Consider the following 20,470-nt stretch of genomic DNA (forward strand, 5'->3'; position numbering starts at 1 on the left):
ATGTTGCGAAGACTGAGGAAAAAGGATACTGGCCAGGTAAAAAAAATTGAGCGCATGATGACTGTATTTCCTATAGACATTCACTTTTCTTCCTGAGTACGAGTCGGAATAGAGCTGGGGAAGCCAAGACTCCTCCCAGTCCCAGTTCCACTCCCAGATTAAATCTTTAAACTGTTTTGGTTGTACTTCAGCAAGCCAGTCCTCATACATGCTGACTATCAGAATTTATTATAGATATTGCTGGTTTATTTATGTCAATGCAGTTCATGTCCAATATTATGTTTACATCCTCTGCTATCGGTGTGATGAGAAACTACTGTTTTTTTTTTCCTCCCATGCTGACAACAGATTGGTCAGTTCACAGTAATAGATGTTACTTATATGGCTCATGACACCGTTTTTTAAAAGCTCCTAACCTTCCTACTTTGCACCAAGTTCTTTCCTTTCCCCTCCCTTGTGGAGTATGCATGAGAGAGAATTTGCGTCTCAGTGTACATATTTACGTTCACACTTGCTAGTGAGAAAAAAATATTTTGCATTCGTAAAAGTTGATAACAAAACATTCTATCCATTTAAATACAGTTTGTTATATAGTTTTACTTTGAAGGTTCAGGTACTTACAAAACAATTAGGGACAACTTGGTTAATCTTGAATATAATTTTTTATCATTAGTCTGTCTATTAATTTCATAATATTTCAAATTCAGTAATAAAAATTATTGCTGTATCTGTTATGAAGCAGTGTTTTTCAATGTGTTGAATTAATATAGTGTTCATATATAAATGTAGAAGTATGAATATCTCTTTAGATGATGCATAAAGTTTATGTAAACAAACATTATAGATGTCATTTTCTAGAGAGAAAGATGAGTATATTTATAGATTACCAAAATAAAAAAGGAAGAAAATGTCTCCCCTTGAGATGTGTTTGGTATGCATTTCTGCTTTTTTTTTTTTTAACCTTTGCACATCACTTGTACCCTCCTGCACACAGCCTGAGTCCCCTTCATCTGGCAGCAGTCGTATCTCATTACCCAGCTTCATGAAATCTAGCCGTTCCCAGCCTGAAGACATCAGTGAAGCAGAGGTGAAATGTTACTCATTACCTTTGTTACCACTCTTTTACTGCCCAAACCACCCTGCCATAATTTTAAATAAATCTAATGCTACTAATACTACTAATAATACTTTTGCAACAGATGATTTTCCAACAAATAATCATCTGCCTTGTAAAGATAAGCCTTTCTTTGGAGAAAGGAGTTTTGGTTTTGTTTTGTTGTTTAGTTAGAATGTATTATTTTGCGTTCCAGTAAAGTATTTTAAAATGATATCATTGACTCTAACCTTTTATTTTAAACTAATTCAGTTAAAGGCGGAACTTCTTGTGGAGGATTTTTAAAAATGGTTTTGACCATTCGAGGGATGGTAGAAGTACACGTTGCTGACTTTTACAAGCGGTCAGTTTTCACTAATTGCTACCCCGACCCTGAGGCAGGGTGGAGATCACAGACAGTGTCGACTACCTGAGCAATAAAACGTCTTCAGCCGTGTACTTGCTGTTGGCGTTTAGAAAGCTGAGGTGAAACGGTTTGCAACTGAACATACTGTCAGGATTAGGACTGACATTTGAATGAATTCTCTATAAAATAGCAAGAAAAGTAAAGGAAAAAAAGATGAACAGTGGAAATGAAACAAACATAAAGAAAACTGAATTTTAAAACTTTATTTTTATTGGTTTCGCCTATCTTTCTTTATATCTCTATATCTATATCTATCTTTATATCTCTTCTTTGCTTATAAGATATGACAATACTCAACACTTTCAGTTTATTCCCCTGGTGACTGACATAAAATACATATGCATTTGGGTGCAATGTTCATACCTTTACAAAAGGGCAACAATTCACACCTGTAACAGAGCCCATTCACCATCTACAATAGCAATAAGTTATGTACTCCTACCTTCCCTCGCACAGACGAAACCATTCTCTTCTGTCAAACAAGAAATTCTGCCTTTAAAGGAACTATTTTAAGCTATATGATGTAATTTGTAAGATGTACTATTTTTCCATACCATGAGACTCATTGTTATTATTAATATCATTCGTTTCAGCCAGCATACACCAACACTAGCACGACAAAAATTATGTTAAATTAATATTGTCAACAAGCAATATAAACATTGTGCAAAGATTGTTTGTTTTTTGTTTTTTTTTTGCTTCTATAATATCTTAACATTGAACCTAAACGAAGTGTGTGTGGAAGGTGCTTACAAATGACAATTAATATGCCATCAAGTTGATCACCCCAAAATACTAGCATGCTAATCATGAGCATGAAACATCTCTGTGAAAGGGGTTCCTGTGCCCAATGTGCATGAAGAACATGCCATCTGCAGAGGCTCTCCAGGCTCACTTTGAAATGGATCATTCGCCTGGCAGTGAACCCAGTGAAGCAGATGACCAAGGAGTAAGTTACTGCCAGGTTTGCCTGATCTTGATGTAAGAAGTCTAAAAGTGCAGGCTTGCTGTCCAATGAGTGCTGGGGAGTGTTTGAGACCCTGCTGAGAGCCTGCTGCAAGTGGTGTTTTAATTACCTTCCTAAGTCAAATTTTTTTCCCTTTTTTTTTGCTGTTTGTTGCTGAGTCTGCTTTTAACACCAGACTGGAATGGCAAAAAGAAAGAAATAAATACACTAATTTAGCAGTTTGATACATGCATGTGATAAAAAACCCACTAATATGACTGGAAGGTGCCATAGCCTGGTGATTAGTGTACTCAGCTTTAGTTCAATAGGTTGCCAATTCAAGACTTACCTTTGCCTTGACTGGAAAACTTTCTGTCTGCCCTTACATCATGAGTATCTGGAATACCTTTGACATGATTGGAACATTTCCTGTTTGCTCTTACATGAGTATCTGGTATAACTCATGACATGAACAACTCACAGCTTACTTCCTCAAGAGCTATAGCATTATGAGATTTTTTACCCTTTTTAATTTAACATTTCTTTTTATCATTTTAACATTTTATATATGGTGTGAGTTTTTGGGGTGTATGTGCATGCATGCATGCCTGTGTGTGCATGTGCTTGTGTTTTTATGCATCTGTGAATGCACATGCATTTGAGAGACTACATGTTTACATTTCTGTGATAATGTGCATATGTTTGCAAGCCTAAAGCTAGCATAAAGAAACAAAAGATTGTTTTTCGAATGCATATATACATTAATGTTACAAATGTTCTGTTGCATTGTATTTCCCAGAGAAACCAACAATTCTTTTTCTGTTTTTGCAGGAAGGTTTTTTATGCCCAATGTGCAAAATATCTTTGGGATCCCCAGAAGATCTTCAGACTCATTATGCCAATTGCTCTATGCAGACTTCATTTGAAAGGTGATTACCTCAGAAGATCTACTACCAGAACTTAATGAGTTTATAAAAGTTTAATGACACCTTTAACCAGACAGTGCTTTTGCTGTTATGGGGATGTCTAATGTGCTTGTGAAAGCTGTGCGCATTTATATAACTTGTTGTAAAGTTTATAGTTTTGTAAATTTGAAAGCAACAATGGTTCAGCTTTTACTAATTTGCAACAAGCTTTTACTGATTCAGTTCAAGTTTTAAATACATTTTATTTTGGGGATACACATGAAACATGGTGATGATGAACTTTCTTACATTTCTAACGTAAATGGTCTCTTCTAGATACCATCATAAATATTCAAGAAGCATGTAACAGCTTCATTTTGAACATCCTCATCAAATACTAAATTTTATTCTTTATCACATCTTTGTGTATTATTGTGTCACTGCATGAGAAAATTTGGGAACATGAAGACACAGTACTAGGCTATCTTTGATGTCATCATAAAAAAGTTGAAAGTAGTTTCTCTCTTGAACCTAATAAAATTTGCATGTAGCCAAATTGAGGTGAAAGTTGATAAGACAAGTTGTCCTTTATGCAAGTGTCTTATGTGCCAAACATTTGTGAAGATGATAGGTGTATGATGCTAGAGTACCAAAATGCAGCGGTTTCCTCACCTTATCAGGCCAAAATGTTGTGTTAATATACTTCTTTTTTTACCAGAGGACCTGACTATGAGTAATTGTAGCCCTTAATCCCCTGATAGTCAGGTCATCTAGTAAGTATCAAAGAAAGACAATTTACATCTAAAATTTCATTTCTTCTTTAACTTTACCAGACAACCCAGCAGTTAGCAGTTGTAGCACTTAATCTCCTTGTCAGGATTAAAAAAAAGGACAATTTAATGTTTTGGCTGAAAGCAACTTTGAAATTTGTGCCTGGTGGCCCAAAGATCCACTCATTTTGATGATAGCTACATTGTGAAGTATGAGCTGAATGTTAGTGTTTTGAAGCCTGTAATGTTAATATTTCTATGCACATGTTACTCTAGTAATGGCTGATTTGGCCAAAATGTTGCATTATTTTCAGTACCAACAGCAATGCCCTTGGAAGCAGTGTGAGTGAGGTAAGATGTTGCTACTAGTTATCGTTAGAGAAATGGGAGAGATAACAAGTGAGGGAGACTGGGTAATATAATGAGTTCATAGCAACAGGTGATGGAGAATATACAATTGTAGGATCACAACAGAAACAAAATAGAAATTTCCTTAATAAAGTGATGTGGCCATGATCCTGTCCTCCAGTTGCCATAGCACTGGAAAAACTTGGACTTCTCACAGAAGTTGAATTACAAAGAAGTAGCTTGACCGTTATTTATTATTTTCTATTATTTGGCTTTTACAATATCGAACAAATAAAGTCTGGTTGATTTTTTGCTGGGTTTGTATGACATTATTTTAAATCTTCAGAAAATGTTTAAGACATTGATTTGGGTATTAAGAGATATTTTTTTTTTGCGCTCTTTACAGTCAAATGCAGAGCTAGAACTGCTGCAGCAGCAGTTAAGGGGATCGGAAGAGAGTCGGACTTTGTGTAAGTGTTTTGAAATGAGATTCCAGGATGAATATGTATACCTTAGGTGTTTGATTTATAGTTTTTAATCATATTTTATAATAAAGAGAAATATTTAAATATCTTTTTTCTCTTTAAATAAGAGATTTTTTTTCTTTAAATATGGGATGTTTTTTTCCCTTTAAATAGGGGACAGTTTTTCTACAGTTTGTCTAAATTGGCATGGTTGTTCCTTTTCTTCCATTTTTTCTCCCTCATAGCAATCATAGCAATCACATTTTATCAGGGCTGTTGAGTGAAAATGATTGACAATGTTTCTAGTTTGTCTTCTGTGGCACCATTGTCAAAGACATTTGTTATCATGATTTGATTTTCTTTTTTATTTCCTTAGTGGTTGTTTCTTTCCTGTAAGCATGAGGGTTATAATTGCTGTTAGAAGGTGCAAGCTTACCTGAGCTTGATATTTTGAGCTCAAGTATCATTTGAAACAGAGTCAGGATGATGTTTTAAGACTGCGAAAATATTTTGGGACAGTGACTTCGGAAGTGTACCATTTGCAAAACCAAGTGTCAGTACTTGGGGAAGAAAACAAAAAACTGAAGAAAGACAAAGAGAACATCGAACAGAAAACAGCCAAACTGGTTGGTACAAGAGTTGTAATGCTTATCACATAGTATTACTCTGTACAAAAGTTTTAATGTTTAGTGATAGTCCATAAACAGCTTGAGTTTTTCTTCACGTTGTGTCATTCTTCTGTTTGGTACTTTTAGTATATATGTTTGTGCAGGTGTGGGAGGGGAAGGGTGAGGCAGCTAGACAGGAGTGAGGAACAGACTACAAGTGTATTACACAACTTTTAAACTTTTCTCAAAAACAATGGCCATGGATTGAGCAAGAGGCTTATATAATTCATGTGTGATAATTTCTTTTACTATTTATACCTGAAAAATATTCTTGTCTCATGAAGATGTTGAATATTTATAGGCTGGAGAGATGGCAAAGGTAAAAGCAAAGGCTGATGAAAGTGAAGGTGAAAAAGCAGCGCTGCAGGACCATATCAAGACCCTGAAGGTAAGGTTCAGAGTGAACTAGCAAGCTGAACTTTTACATTATATCTTCCTCCTAGAAAGATATCAGGCATTTTCAACTCCAGAGGTTTATTTCATCTTGTGGATATTTTCTAGATTTGTTTTCTCGCTAATGATGGTCCTTTAACAGATATGTCCCTTCTTCATGCTTTAAATATTTATGCATGTATATGTGTATATGCTTGTATTGTATGCATATGTGTATATTTGTATATTGTACGCATGCCTATATTTCACAGCAACAACTGGATGATAAAGACCTGTTAATTCGTAATATGGAGACACAGTTGTCCCAAAGGTAAAATCATTTTTTATGGGTTTTTGTTAATAATTAGCTAAATTAATTAAAACATGCAAGTTGTTATAGATTACATGGCTTTTATGAAAGCTGTTTTGTTTGCTGCTTGCTCATTTTTTTTTTAGCAGATAATTCACCTAAAACATTAAGTAAGATTTGTTATGCTTTGCGCTTGTTATCTAATGATTGCTTATATTCAAGTAAAAGGTTAACGAAACAATTTTAATAAAAAGGAACAATAAAAGATGAATCAGATTCATATCCACGCTCACATACACTGATAATCACATGTCTAAGATCATATATGCATGTAGTTATGTGTCTATTCTTGCATTCATTTATAGTCACATGCATGCAAAATACAAACATATTAAAACCAATAAGGTGTTCATGAAAAAAAATGTGGATATACACAGAAAATAGACAAACATCACTTAATTTTATTCTCACAGAGATGTTTGATAACAGATCTTCAACAGTCACAAGAGCCACTAGCACAGGAATGCACATGTGCCGTTAATATCCTGCATGCTAAATTTTGATACATTCACTTAATGGATATTAAATGTACCTAGTTGCCATAGCATACATTATTACAGTATATGGATTTTTGGGGGAAAATACTGATACAATCCATGCTATGCAGTCCGCCGTGGAAGTGTTTGTTTCCCAGGTACGAAAGACAATTGAGGGAACACAGGCAGAGTGATGAAGGAAGAAGGTGCTACTCTCCTTTAGAATTTTTTTATTTCTGGAATTTATAGCTCCTTCATTTAGTGGTCATGGCTACAACACAGAAAATGTATGAATGACAAAGAAGGGTGAGGGGGTTATGAAAAGAATAACATTTTCTTTTCATGACAAAGGTTTCTGAGATTCTGACTCATAATAACAAAACTGGCCTTCATCCCACCATTGACAGATAGCAGGTCATGCTGATTACAGACCAAATAAGTAGAAGCTTGTTGTTTACCTTGCAAGCAGACCAGTAATTTCTTGCGTGTGGGTATAAACGTTTGTCGAGAAAGAAATTAATGTTACCATGTTGTTTTTCCTCTATCTCTTTTAGTCCTATAGGGTTATATCCACTGTGTTCTCCCTGCCTTAATCTTTTATAAATGTATTGATCTGTCTTTATTCAGTTTTCATTTTAAAGGCTTTGAATTACATAATAACTATTTGTATCATAATGGCTGTGTAGAATGTCGCATTGAATGCAGAACCCTTAAATGACAGTAATGCTTAAAACAACTGGAATACCAACAAGAACGTAGAAATCTTAGAGGTGATGTTTCTGCAGAGGTTTGTGGAGTTTAGTAATTGTAATTCCCTTCCTAATCCTCAATCAGTTTCACTGGAGCATTACTAGTAGTAGTTGCACGGAAACTTCTGGACTTTTCTAGACAGAGCGGCTCCTTCTTCCTTCTATCTCATGTTTGTGTTGGCTGTGATCAGTGAAACTGTAGTTTGAAATTGCACATGAATGTCCAGTCACATACGAGATAAACTAAAATCCGCCCTAAGGACCTTTTATTAAACATGGTAAAGTCCCTGTTAGACGCTATATTTCCAGTTGCAGTGAGACAAGAAAACCTTCTTCCTTTGACTACTGCTCTGTTGCCCCTAAATTGTCATTATTGTTGTTGTGGAACACAAGAGCAACATAGAGTGATGTGAAATTCATACAGCATTTTCTTCTGCCAAATAAATGTGAATTGTAATAGTTAACACTTTTGAATCAGCCATTTCTTTTTCGTGCTTTACCAGATGACATGACTATATGAAGATCAGTCTCTAGCTACCTCAGATTCAACACGGTGGGACACAATAAAGCTCAGCCCTCTACAGAACCCCCAACCTAGGTGCAAATTGGAGAGTCTCAACCACCCTGGTGTTGCAGCTGCCTTTCGCTTCAAAGTAGGCGGCAGGTTCTCTGCCCTGGGCCTGAAATTTCATCGCGCCGCGAGGGCTTTTAGGGGCCATCAAAGGTTCACCCAGCCTTTATGTGCATCAGAGGTGGAGTAGTGTGTCAAGTTTCGGCTGCTCTAGTGGGCGATTCCACCTGTAAGTGTAGAGACAGCCCTCCCTGCCTCTAACTCGCGTGAGGCTCACTCAAGATGGCTGCGGCATACTTGACGCTGTATGAAGCGCAAAGAAATCTTTGCAGAGACAGATGACATGACAGCTAGCTCCCTGCAGACACAGACTGCTGACTCAGTCCAGGTGAAAACTGGAGTAGAGCGCTCACTGACATGTCGGGTGGGGGCTGAGCTTTGTTGCATACTACCCTGTTGCATGATTTGGACAGCTGGATTTGAGGCAGCTAAAGGATCTCCATATAGTCATGTCATCTGGTAAGTACTCGAAGAAAGAAATTTTACCACCAAAACTTGTATTTTTTGCAGTGCTTTAAACTGTATAGCTTCTTTGCTTAAGTACATTAATCTAAATGTGTCAGTTTTCTTTGAGCTCAGTTGTAATAGAGTTTGTAGCAGAAAAGCACTTTCCCTTTGGTTGATTTATGTTTTAAGTCAACGTTTACTGTACACATGCTGTCTTATGCATGCATTAGCAGGGCTTCTGCTAAGGCTAAATTCTTGGGTCCCAGGGACCCCTTCAGATTTTTAAGGGGTCCCTGTTCTTTGCTTTGAAGGACCCCATTGAGCGAAATTGATGGTCCTCCGAACTTTTAATGTGTACTGTACGCAATTTTTTTGCGTTAGCAGAAGCCCTGCATTAGCACAATTTTAGTCCTATTTTCAGTCCTGGTATGCTAAGTGGAGTAGGGTCTTTTTTACCGAGATATATGTGTGTGACAGATTTTTTTGAAGATGAAAGTCTTATCTCAGCATCCATTCTTTATTTCTTCATATATTGACTTAAATAGTTTATATCCAACATTAAAAGAAAAAAAAACCCAGTGAAAGCAGCAAGATTACCTTTTGTGTGTGTTCTAAAATGTTCTTGTTTGACTGATTTTGTGTTAGAGATGTTTTAAGGTTGAGCAAAGATGTTCACCAGTTTTGTAATAATTTAACGTATATTGAGACCTTGCTTATTTGTGGAAGCCAGTAAGAAGGGTAAGACATGCATATCAATGAATTTTGTTCTCTCTGTAGTGAAGAAGCAAGTAAAAAAAAGTAAGATGGCACATTTTTTGGTTTTCTTGCATTCCTTGTCTGCAAGTTTTTTCCTTCCTTGCGGTACATGTATTCTATATGTAGTGCAGACAGTGGATGAATTTTAGCTTCACTGTTTCATGCCCCTACCTCCGCACCCCCTATGCCTGACACTTCCCATATCCATGTTTTATCCTAACATTTAGTTGGATGGATTTATGTGGAATGCTTATGCATGGTAAATGCATAAAGTAAATTTCTTGGGTTTTTTGTGTGTGTGGAGATGGGATGTCTTTATTATCTTGTGTTCTAGAATTTTGGTGGGGAGTTATCTTCTGAACTTTTGCGACCATTCATTAATCAGTCTGATAGTGGGCTTGACAATGAAGGGTATTGTATCGACTGTGTCAGAACCATTGCAGTTGTCTGCAGCAATGGCATCACGTGAAGTATTTGAAAATGTTGAAGTTTTTTGCTCTCTGCCATCCTGTTCTTTTTTGTTCTCAACATTTTGATGCATTTAGAAATAACATTTGTTAAAATGTGGTGGGATAATGGCAGGGATAAAATAGCTTACCTGGAAGTAGTTGTATCTTGTTAACAGTTTATATGTGTCCTAGTCTTGCCATTTAAGCATTTTAGCTCTCAAGATTTTTCTGTTACATTTTGTTGGTTTGTTTTGATGATAGTGCTTAGCAGCAAACAAAAGCTGAAGATAGATAAACGATGTACTTGCTGCAAACAGGAAATGCCTTTTGGATGTTTACTGTCTATAACTGTAATCCTTGGGAAAAGCGTTGTTAGACAACAGACTCAAGCAGGAGAAACTACCTTCTATGGTCCAGCTTGTACAGGGTTAATTTGACCGACACTCATATATTGCACAAATATGCACATGCAGGAATATAAAATCATTTAATGCTCTTGATGTTTATTGAATAAATTAAGTATAATTTTGTATTGTAACTACACTGGCAGTCTATATTGTAACAAGACTGGTAGTAAATTATTTGCTGAATTCTAAAAGTTGTAAGAGCATCTATGTTAGAAGCATCTGCAAGTGATCGTGCATGAAGCAGCAAGCAGGCAGTTACAGTGACGGTTACAAGCCAGGTAGTTTCCTTGTGGATAGCTGTGGTACTAACTTTTGAGAATCAGACTTTTGTAACTAAGACCAATGTTTTGGCCAGACTACACCACAAGCTGCCGCAAGCACATGCAAGAGAGGGTATATTTTCTGAACTTACTGTTTCTGTATGAATTGTAGTGAGCTGTTGTTTGATGTTTGATGATTGTGTTGGATAGTGTAGATATATTAATAATAGTCTAGATACATTTTAGTATTGTGTGTGAGTGGTAGTAATGAATAACTTTGTTGTTCTCTGATGACTCATTGCATTGCCATCTTCATTTTTCGAAATAAGAGCACATATCATGGTTCAGTCCACTTAACAATTATTACTTATTAGTTTTAAAAGATGTTCTGTGAAGTGTCAACGGTCAGCCATTAGTTTGAAAACAGGTATTCTTTTTACCTCTGTATAGATACATCAAGTGTTACATAAGTCTCTGAGTTGATGTGAAGCATTATTTCAGTAAGTGTGTTAAAATTGTTTACTTAGCTGGAGTGCATATAAAAGGTGGACTATAGTGAAAAATATTTGTGCACACATATTCTTGTCGGATCTCTGCACACAGATAAATGCACATACATATCAGAGGGCTTATGTCATCTTTTGGCTTCTCTCTCCCTTATAATTCCATTTAGTTTCATAAACAACATATTTTAATTTATAAATTTATATAGATATATGCACACACACAGCTTCCCCCACCCCCACCTCCACCACACCCAACCACACTCTCTCCACTCACTTTAAGACTTGAATTATCCTCTTTCGTGTGTGTCATTATTTAAAGATTTTTTAACTACTGCTTTGTCTGTTCATACAGTCTTCCAGTTTTGTTTAATTATGGTGTGTTGCTTTTGTGCCTGCTCCAAACTGAGTCTTCCTATCATCGTCTTCATTAAGCTTCGTCTGACCTTTTACCATACTTTTATTTTGGCTACCACAAATATATCTCTTATATTTTTAGCCAAAATTTATTAATGATTACTCATCCACAAGCATCTGCTTGTAATTAGAAATAGCCTACTTAATCTCAGGTCTTTTTTCCCCCAGTAAAAAATTTTTCTTTAAATCAATAAATCCAGATTAAAGGTACATGTTTGTAAGTACTTGCTAAAATATTTATAGAGCTTTTCATTTTTAATTTGTAGTGATTATAATTTCTTTGATGAAACAACATTAGAATGAGCATTTCATTTGGTATGGAAGGAAAATAAAAACTGCAATTTAATGTTGATTCCTCTAACTCTTGATTCTGCTTCAGGGATAGGGATGAAGACTGTGAGTTATTTACTGGGGATTTAATACTTGCTGATAATAAGACTAGCATCTTGATGAGGCATGCACACACACGAATGCACAAAACTATAACCAAACATGCAAACACATTGAACCTCAGCAGTTACATTGTTTTTTTTTTATGTTAAAATGCCTGTTAAAAAAACATTTTTTAAGAGTTGATGTTTTAAATTTTTCCATGAATCCATAATGCAGTTAGTCTTAGTAAGACCTTACCTGTAGTAAATCGTCATTGTGTAGGACGCAACCTACTCTTTCATCTTCCTTGCTCTCAGAGAATAAAATATGATTGCTGGAAAAAGACTATTTCTTTTTTCAAATGTTGTTGGGAATAAAGCAGCCCTAACCTGTTATACTTTGTAGATAATATGACTTGCTTTTGACAAAGGATCAGGAGATACCTTACTTGAACTGGGTGCTTTTATGGCATACACACTAGAGAAAACTTCAAAACACGAATAACATATCTAAACAGGTCCCTTCTTTTTTATTGTTAAACCTATGTCCTCTGGTAATCCACCTTTCTCTAAGGATTTAATGAACATGTCTATGAACCAGTAATTTTTTTTTTGACAACTTCAGCATGACATTCATGTGATGGTATTCGGAGGTAATAGTTAAGGGTTTTTGGGGGTTGTTTTGGGTTTTTTTTTTTGCTGCTGCTGCTGTTAGTTGAGCAAACGTTATCTATCCTGCTTCAACAAATTCGTGAAAATTAGTAGGCTAATAAGTCTAGTTCATTTTGATGAACTCAAAGTTTTAAGAAGTAATAAATTATGGGAAGGCACTCATCCCTTTGTTGATAAGAGATCCTGCAGTTGAATAATGTACATAGTGGTTTTGCTGCAGACTGGTGATCATAGGCGTAAACAAAAGTGAAAATGCTATAAATTTGATGCAGACCTGGGATGGATGATGTCCTGGTGCTCAAGCAGGAGCTGGTACAAGTGCAGACCCTGATGGACAAAATGACCCAAGAGAGAGAGCGGGAAAAGGATGTGTTGGAAGTAGAGAACAAGCAGCTGCTAAAGACACTAGCAGAGTAAGCTGAATTTTTTTTTTTTAAACTATCATGCAAGACATGTGATATGTGTTCAGAGTAATACAGAACATATGTTCTTGAGATTGCAAGTAATGTATCTTACATAATCAGCAAAACACAGCCAAAGCAAATATTTGAATGTGAAAGCAGAACATGCATGCTAGGAGAAAGCAAACAGTGCAGAACAACTTTGCCCAACTTACAGTTAAAGATGTGAAAATTTGATCATGTCTGCCCCAAACTTAAGCAGCTACACTAGCTGCCAATTAAACTGGTAAAGGCTGGTATAGGCTGATCATCGTAGCATGTTGATATTTCAGAGGATTGCTACTTCTAAATCATTTTTCACTGTTGTATGACAATATGCACTCTGTCTTCATTGAGTACGAGGCTCCTTGTAATCCCTAAAGGGAAATTGAAAGGTTTTGGCTCAGAAGCTTCCGTTGTGCAGTTCTGATGGTTTAGTCAGATCTAAAAATGTTTGGACCTTTGGGTAGTTTGAGTGGAATGTGAAAAACATACTTGTTTGGTTATACTGATAACTCATTGGTGGGTCTACACGTATTGCAGAGTGTGTGTGCTTGTGTGTTAGTGCATATGTGGAGTCTTCAGAAGAGTGAACGGAGCATAACTGAACTTAAGACAATGAGTCGCTTAATCATGTTGTGTTGTGTTTTTCATTATTATTTCATGTTTTTAATAGAATCTGAGAAATGTGTTTCACGTGTCCAACAGAATGCAAGTGAGGGTTAGAGAACTTGAAGCTCAGGTGGCCCAGTCACCCAAAATTGAAGAGGTCCAAAGGTTTGTGAAATAAATGCATTGGCAGCAACATTTGTTTCATATTATTTTACCATAAGTTTGATTATTTTATTGAGACAACAGTGAGCTAGTGACTCGGAAAATAAATTGGTAAAATGTGTGTTCTTTAAAATCTGCATTATGATGTGGAATGTATCTGTGGGAAATCCCTCTAGCTATCCAGTCATGCATGTTGGTTTTATTGACATCTCTTCTTTTTCTAGATTTATTCTCCTTTTACTTTTTTTTCCTGTTGTTCTTTATCTCTGTCTCCATCTTTATCTCTGTCTCTATCTTTATCTAACCCTAGACTTGCACATCTGGATTTATATATGGAGGCGCATTTGAACATGAACCAGTTTATGCACATGCAGTCATTTCTGTAGATTGCAGGCTGCTCTGAGTGAAACAGCATCAGGTTCTAGTAGTCTGGAAGCAAGTTTGCAGCAGAAGGAAGAAGAGATACAGAATATAACAGAAGAAAGAGACATGGTCAGCATTTCAGTGTGAAGCATTATTTCTCGTCCTGTTAGCTGTGGTGCTAGATTTATTTTTGTCTTCTTTTAAAGCATTTTTTATGCTCTTGTATGTACAGTGAAACCTCTTTATTAAGACCTTCTAAATTATGACCCCCTCTTTGATATGATTCAAACATTTTTCACAGACGTATTTTGCTATAAAAACTTAATTTCTATTACGATTACCTCTCCAACGTGACTTACAACCAACAGTTTGTGCTTTATTATTATATTATTTTCTTGCAGAAATCACATGCTGGAAAAAAATTAAGTACATTTTAAAATGGGCTGCTTCTTTCTTTCCCTATATTATTACTTTCAGCAGAAATAATGAAAAATAAATTAAGTACATTTTAAAAAAGACTTTGTTTAGTGGGTCATTTCAACGTAAAACCATGTTGCCCTAGCCCTATCAACCATCCTGAGTGGAATCAACCTTGCCATAACCATGTCGTCACACATAAGACTACATCAACCCAAGCCTTAAAGATGAATTATCACTGATGACACACAGAGAACAAAGTTCCCAGTGGTGCATAAACACGATTTTCAATTTTTTTTAAAAAAAGCTTGTTTTATTCTTTAGTTTGGGGTTGATTGTGCAGACAATTGGTTAACATCAAACAGATCTCACCACTCAGGCATTCATTTAGCCTGGGCCTAGGTTGATTTGACTTTTGGTGTTGGAACGATGTGGTCTTAGATGGGATGATATGGTCATGACAGGTTGATTCAACTCAAGTGGGAGTCAATAAGGCTGGGATGATATGGTTTTGGGTTGAAATGGCTGACCTCCTTTCATTGTTTTCTCTTTATGTACAAGCACACATCAGTCGATTATGCTTTATTCCTTTGTAAAAGTCACGTATTTATAAAAATAGCATTCTTGTGACCAACTGTTTGTGCTCAGTTGCAACATTTTGTAGAAAATGCTTTTTAAAAAATACATTCTGTGCAGTTTAAGAGAGCATCTTTGTCTATCACAGTACATGTGTATTGATCAACTGCTCTTACCTGGAGAATTAGTTCCCCTATAAATTCTCAGTCAAGACCAACAGCAACAGGAATAAGCAAGCATAACCAAGCAAAAGTGAAAACAACAAACAATAGCATTATGTTATGGTTTTAAGAGTTTTATTTTCAAAAATTAAATGAATTATGGGTGTTTGAAATCATGGTTTGTGGAATGAAAGTAGGCTGGTCAATTTTTCTCCTAAGACTCTTCTCACATGTGACATTTTGGTGGACTTAGCAAGTCTTTATAAGGAGGTTTTACTGTACAAGATTTGCTTATCAGCATGGCTGATCTTTTGAAAATTGCTTAGGTTTACATGAATATAATTAAAATAAATTTAATCTTTTATGTTTGCTTCTCTGGAGTTTATATTTTACAGCTTGAGCTTGAACTTCATTGTTGAGCAAAGAAATATGAAACTTTGTTAATTGGAAAGTTAAAGTTGCTTCTTGTGGAAAATATCTTTTACTTATCACAGTTGAAGAAGCAGCTGGAGAACCTGCAAGCGTCTGCAGGAGACAGTCAGTCCGCATTTACCCGCTTGCAGCAGGAGTATGTGGCACTTGATGAGGAGCGACGAAACCTCCAGAACACTCTTCACTCTGAGCAAGACAGACGACAACAACTTGCTGATGATCTAGCTAAGGCAAGCCATTTGCTAATTAGTGAAAGAAGAAGTGAAGACAGATTGGTGAAGCTTTTCTAAAAATTTCATATGAATTGACATAGATAATTGTTTTATACAAGAACAACTGCATATGCTTGCTTGTGTGTGTTTGACATAGTGTATATATCAAAATTAGTTCTTCAGTTCTTTTTAAATATTTTGTTAAGTTTGATATCTGAGCATATTCAACATAATGCTAATATTATTAGGTGCAAGAAAAACTTGAACACGCTCAGAAAACTTTGCAAGAAAAGAATGGACAAATGCTGCAGCTACAGATGTCACTGGATGAGAAGGAGGCTGACCTTCTCAAGGCAGAAGACAAAATCGAACAAAAATCAGCTGAGCTGGCCAGCTACAGACAGATTTGGATGCTGTATGTCTTTTTGTGTTAAAATTTCATTTTTGTGACCCACACATCTTAGATCTTATTTGTTTCTCTCCCAGAAGCTTAGAAACTAGCACAGAGCTATGTTTTGTCTGTGACATTCTGCAGTTTTAATCTCTTTCTGTTATTATGAAATTTGGTCAAGAAAATGGAGCACCATTGAAAAACTTTGTTGTCATGCTCATGTGAAATTATGCAGACAAAATCTGCCATGAAGGAGAAGCTTGGTGCCCTGGAAAGCTACAGAAAAACTTTGGAGAGTCTCGAACAGAGTCTCAGCAACAGATGGAGCTTAGAGACCAGGAGCTTACTCAACTTAAAGTAGACTTTGAGAAGGTACATTCTTAAAAATGGAATATGTAGGGGAATGGAGAGAGAGTGTGTGGTGGCATTACTAGAGGCATGGAGGTGGGGGATGGTGGTGTCAGTTTTGGTTAGATTTTATTTTTCATTCATTTGGTGCTTTATATTGAGCTTAATTTTTATGTATTATAAGAATATTACAAAATATTATTTTGAATATTATTATTAATTGCAATAAACTTTCTCCTTGGATGTATTTGTCTTTTTCGTGTATTTTTTTGATTTGCTTTTGATGAACAAATTTAATTCACTTGGAAAGATCATTTAACAATGCCCATTTAATTGTTGTATTCCTCTTCAACGTAAAGAAAACAGCTCTAGTGTTGCCAAATCAGTATTAAAGTGATTGCTGCTCTTCAGAATCTTATTCTCTTCTGTTTCAACTTTTGATCTGTTGTATCTCTTGATTGAATATTTAAATTAAAATCAGTAGACCCCATCTTAGAGTTAAGTATGCTGACTTCAATCTAGCTTATTACAGTTTTCCTTGTGTTGTAGGTACAAGCATTACTGGAGACAAAAGAAAGCCAGATCAATGACCTTGAACATCAGATCACTATCCTCATCAGACAGACAGAAGAAGAGGTCAGTTCTTTTAAAGAACTAGAGGGGAGCAAATTTTTTTTTAATGATTAGTTAAAACCTACACACATCACAATGCACAAAAGAGTTTAACACAGGCATCAGGATTGTGCAAGAATACTTTTATGCTGTGATGGCCTTAGCCAGTGGAAGAGGTGAAATCATATATTAGATATCAGTGTACAAAGGTCATGATTTTGTCCTCTTTCTGTGCATGGTGATGTTTGTGTATCTCGAGAACAGAAGTGAAGCGTTCACCCAGATATGGTGAAATAGAGCTTTACCTAAACAGTAAGAAAAAAAAACTGAACACATTAGTCCTTTAATACTCTGATCAAGGTGTCAAGGTTATTTGTCTAGTTTTTAAAGGTTACGGTCAAGTTTTCAAACATCAAGTTGGTATTGTAAATGAAACTCCTCTCAGAAAAAGGGCTCTATATATATATATTGAGAGAGAGCATACATTTGTAAAGAATGCTTTTAACTCTTGCTGTACAATTCGCATCTGTCAATATGTCCATATTGAATAAGCTAATATATATATATAGTGCCTCCAGTATATTTTCCCTACCTTTACTTTGTCTAGAAATATATTGGAGCTTATCTGCGTTGTTGATTTAAAACTAGTAAATTTTGTGATGTACAACGAATTCACTTTAAACATTAGCAGGAATCTCAGGTTTTGGTAAGGTGACTTTTCATAAGCTGCATTCATCCTTTTGTTCAGGTATGAGAAATAAATTTTTAAAAAAGATAAAGGTCTCTAAAAGATCATTTATTTTTCAGTACACAGTCTCTAGAGTCTGTTATCAGTCCATGTCTATTTTTTTTTTTTTTCAGAGCAGAGCAAATGATGAACTGAAAGGTACACTGAGGGAGAAAGAGGGACAGCTTGACTCTGAATCCCGTAAAAATGTCTTTAAGTAAGTAATGCCAGAAACTTACCCATTTATTCGCTATTCATTTGTTTTGGGAAATGTATCTTAAAATGTTATCATTATTTGCTATGACCATTTTCCTTCAGTATGTATATTTGTCATAATTAGTAGCAGGTTAAATGAAAAAGTGACAGCAAGATATATTCTGCAGTGAACAAAAATTGGCAGAGCTTGAAAAAGATCTGGATGTGAGCAAAAGTGAACAGAGGCGACTCGAGGAGGAAAGGACACAGCTGATTGCAAAGGTAGACAACTCCTTCAGGTTTATCTGTCATCTCAGTGTTGATAATTACTTGGCCTTGGAGTTTGAATATGAGAGTTTGAAATAATATAATAGTTGTGTACAGATAAGTGTCATGCATTTTACAGTGCATTTATGCTGCTTGTGTACAGATAGATGCAGGAGAAGGGGTCAGTGCAGCCATGGACCAGCTGAGGCAGGACAATGTGAGTTGTCTATGCTTGTGTTTTGTGTGGGAGGAGGCTAATGCTTGGCTGGATGCACACAAGTGCATGCTTGAGCATGTGGGTTTATCTGTGTGTGAATATGGAAGAACTTAGGACATATCTGAAGCATAGGTCACCAGGCTTTTAGATGTGGGAGGGTTGTCAAGTTTGTGATGGCAGTTTTGCTACACTTCGTTGCATGAGTTTATATAAAAAAAAATTTTCCCTAACATACAAGATTTAATTAATCTTTTTCAAATCAAATGATATTCTTTACTATTAGCAACTAGTGGTGCCATGTCACTTTATGACTCAGCGATTCAAACTTCTGATCATCAAATTATTTATTAAATATAAATGCAGATGAAAGATTGAAGTGGAAAGATGTTAACTGCAAAAGTTTCAGCCTTTTGCATGTGAAATACTGAGATATGTACATATTGATATGCAGTGAAACAATTTCATGAATGAAGCAGTTTTCTTTTCTGAACCATTGTTTTCAAGAGTAGTCTTCCTTTGCAGGCCAGCTTACAGGAAAAGATGGCAAGCATGCAGAAGACAATGCAGATGCAGGCCAGTGAAAGTTCAACAAAGATGGAGTCACTACACACACAGCTGCAAGAGTTTAAGAGACTGCAACAAGATGCTGAGGCCAAGTGCATAAAGCTGCAGGCAGCTCTTGATGACAAAGCTGAGAAGTTGAATTCTACTCAACAAAAACTTCAGGTAAAGGCTACTAGAGTTGGAGCATAATTACTGCAAGTTAACAGGGACCACTTCACAACTTTTTATAGTAGACCCAAACAGCAGTGACAAATTTTAACCTCATGTTGAATGTGTACTTAGATCTGACACTCCAGCCATAGCTTACTGAAAATATTTTTCAGGCTCTGGAGGCAGAGATGAACACCAAAAGTGAGCTACTGCGCACAGCAGAGGTCACTCAAGCCAGACAACGGCGGGATCTAGAGAACCACCTGACAACAGCACAGACAGCAGCTGAGCAGGCACGCACTGAACTGGAGACATCAAGACAGCAGCTGGAGCAGGTTCGAAAATTTGAAGCTTTTTCTTCTGTTTGTCTTTTGGAAAGAGCCTATTCAAGACCTTTGTTTAAAAAAAAACCAACCTGCTGATCTTCAAGAGGTTATAGATTTGGAAAGGTAGCTATTTTGAGAAAAATGAATTCAGAAAAGTATCTCTTATTTTTCATTCTTGACAAATAAGCTTTATTTAAAAGCAAGCAAAGAAAGACACATACTGCCACAAATAGATATCGGCACACAGTGTTGTGAGCATGCAGAGAGAGAGAGAGGGAGGTACAGAGAGGATGATGAGGGAAGAGTTGCATTTTAGCAAACCAAATTCCAGATAAACCCATTTCAGATCAACCCATGTCAGATTTAATTTTAAATCACCCCATTGTAGTTTTATTCCTAGTTTTAAAAAAAGGACCACCGATTATATAGAATAAAATAGGCCTATCATGACTATGCCGTGAATTATTGACTTTCACAAAGCAGACTTTTTATTGCACTTATCACAGGCCAAGGCTGACTTTGCTTCAAGGAAAGAGAAGCAGGCACAGCTAGAAACACTCTATAAGGAGCAAGGAGAAAAATTGTCACAACTGCAGATGAAATATAAAGATCTGAAGAGGCAGCTTGCTGACAAGGTAAAGTTGATGTGCTTCATTCTTTTCAATACAAATTATTGCCACCTAAAACGTGTTTGGTGTTGTCATGAACATATTCCCTACAATAGCATGTGTGGGTGGCATGTAGCCTGCTATACATTTTCTAGAGCTTGACAAAGCTGTGGCCTATTTATTGTGCTT

At 36.1% G+C, this 20,470-nt stretch overlaps 2 protein-coding genes across 2 annotated transcripts in view; both read left to right on the forward strand.

Annotated features, from left to right (window-relative positions):
* On the forward strand, positions 1-15,954 carry LOC112572187 (early endosome antigen 1-like). The gene is made up of 13 exons (XM_025251757.1): positions 1-36; positions 995-1,087; positions 2,356-2,469; positions 3,298-3,395; positions 4,456-4,492; positions 4,896-4,959; positions 5,473-5,579; positions 5,923-6,009; positions 6,266-6,324; positions 12,774-12,914; positions 13,650-13,718; positions 14,102-14,207; positions 15,727-15,954. Exons 1-13 carry the CDS (start codon positions 1-3, stop codon positions 15,952-15,954), a joined length of 1,239 nt encoding a protein of 412 aa, XP_025107542.1.
* The window catches only part of LOC112571603 (early endosome antigen 1-like), a 21,262-nt gene continuing 16,552 nt past the window's right edge, over positions 15,761-20,470 (forward strand). The window contains exons 1-10 of the mRNA XM_025250725.1: positions 15,761-15,894; positions 16,125-16,291; positions 16,503-16,639; positions 17,165-17,251; positions 18,089-18,171; positions 18,338-18,431; positions 18,580-18,633; positions 19,156-19,359; positions 19,521-19,682; positions 20,180-20,308. Of these exons, the coding sequence (XP_025106510.1) occupies positions 16,171-16,291; positions 16,503-16,639; positions 17,165-17,251; positions 18,089-18,171; positions 18,338-18,431; positions 18,580-18,633; positions 19,156-19,359; positions 19,521-19,682; positions 20,180-20,308 (1,071 nt within the window). The 5' untranslated portion in view covers positions 15,761-15,894; positions 16,125-16,170. The remainder of the gene's footprint in view (positions 15,895-16,124; positions 16,292-16,502; positions 16,640-17,164; positions 17,252-18,088; positions 18,172-18,337; positions 18,432-18,579; positions 18,634-19,155; positions 19,360-19,520; positions 19,683-20,179; positions 20,309-20,470) is intronic.

The sequence above is a fragment of the Pomacea canaliculata genome, linkage group LG9 (assembly GCF_003073045.1).
Source record: "Pomacea canaliculata isolate SZHN2017 linkage group LG9, ASM307304v1, whole genome shotgun sequence".
NCBI lineage: Eukaryota > Metazoa > Mollusca > Gastropoda > Architaenioglossa > Ampullariidae > Pomacea > Pomacea canaliculata.

Coding starts and splice junctions, on each gene's coding strand:
- LOC112572187 (XM_025251757.1), top strand. CDS start 1: ATGTTGCGAAGACTGAGGAAAAAGGATACTGGCCAG. Junction 3,396..4,455: donor ATGCAGACTTCATTTGAAAG/GTGATTACCTCA, acceptor CATTATTTTCAG/TACCAACAGCAATGCCCTTG. Junction 13,719..14,101: donor AAAATTGAAGAGGTCCAAAG/GTTTGTGAAATA, acceptor TCATTTCTGTAG/ATTGCAGGCTGCTCTGAGTG.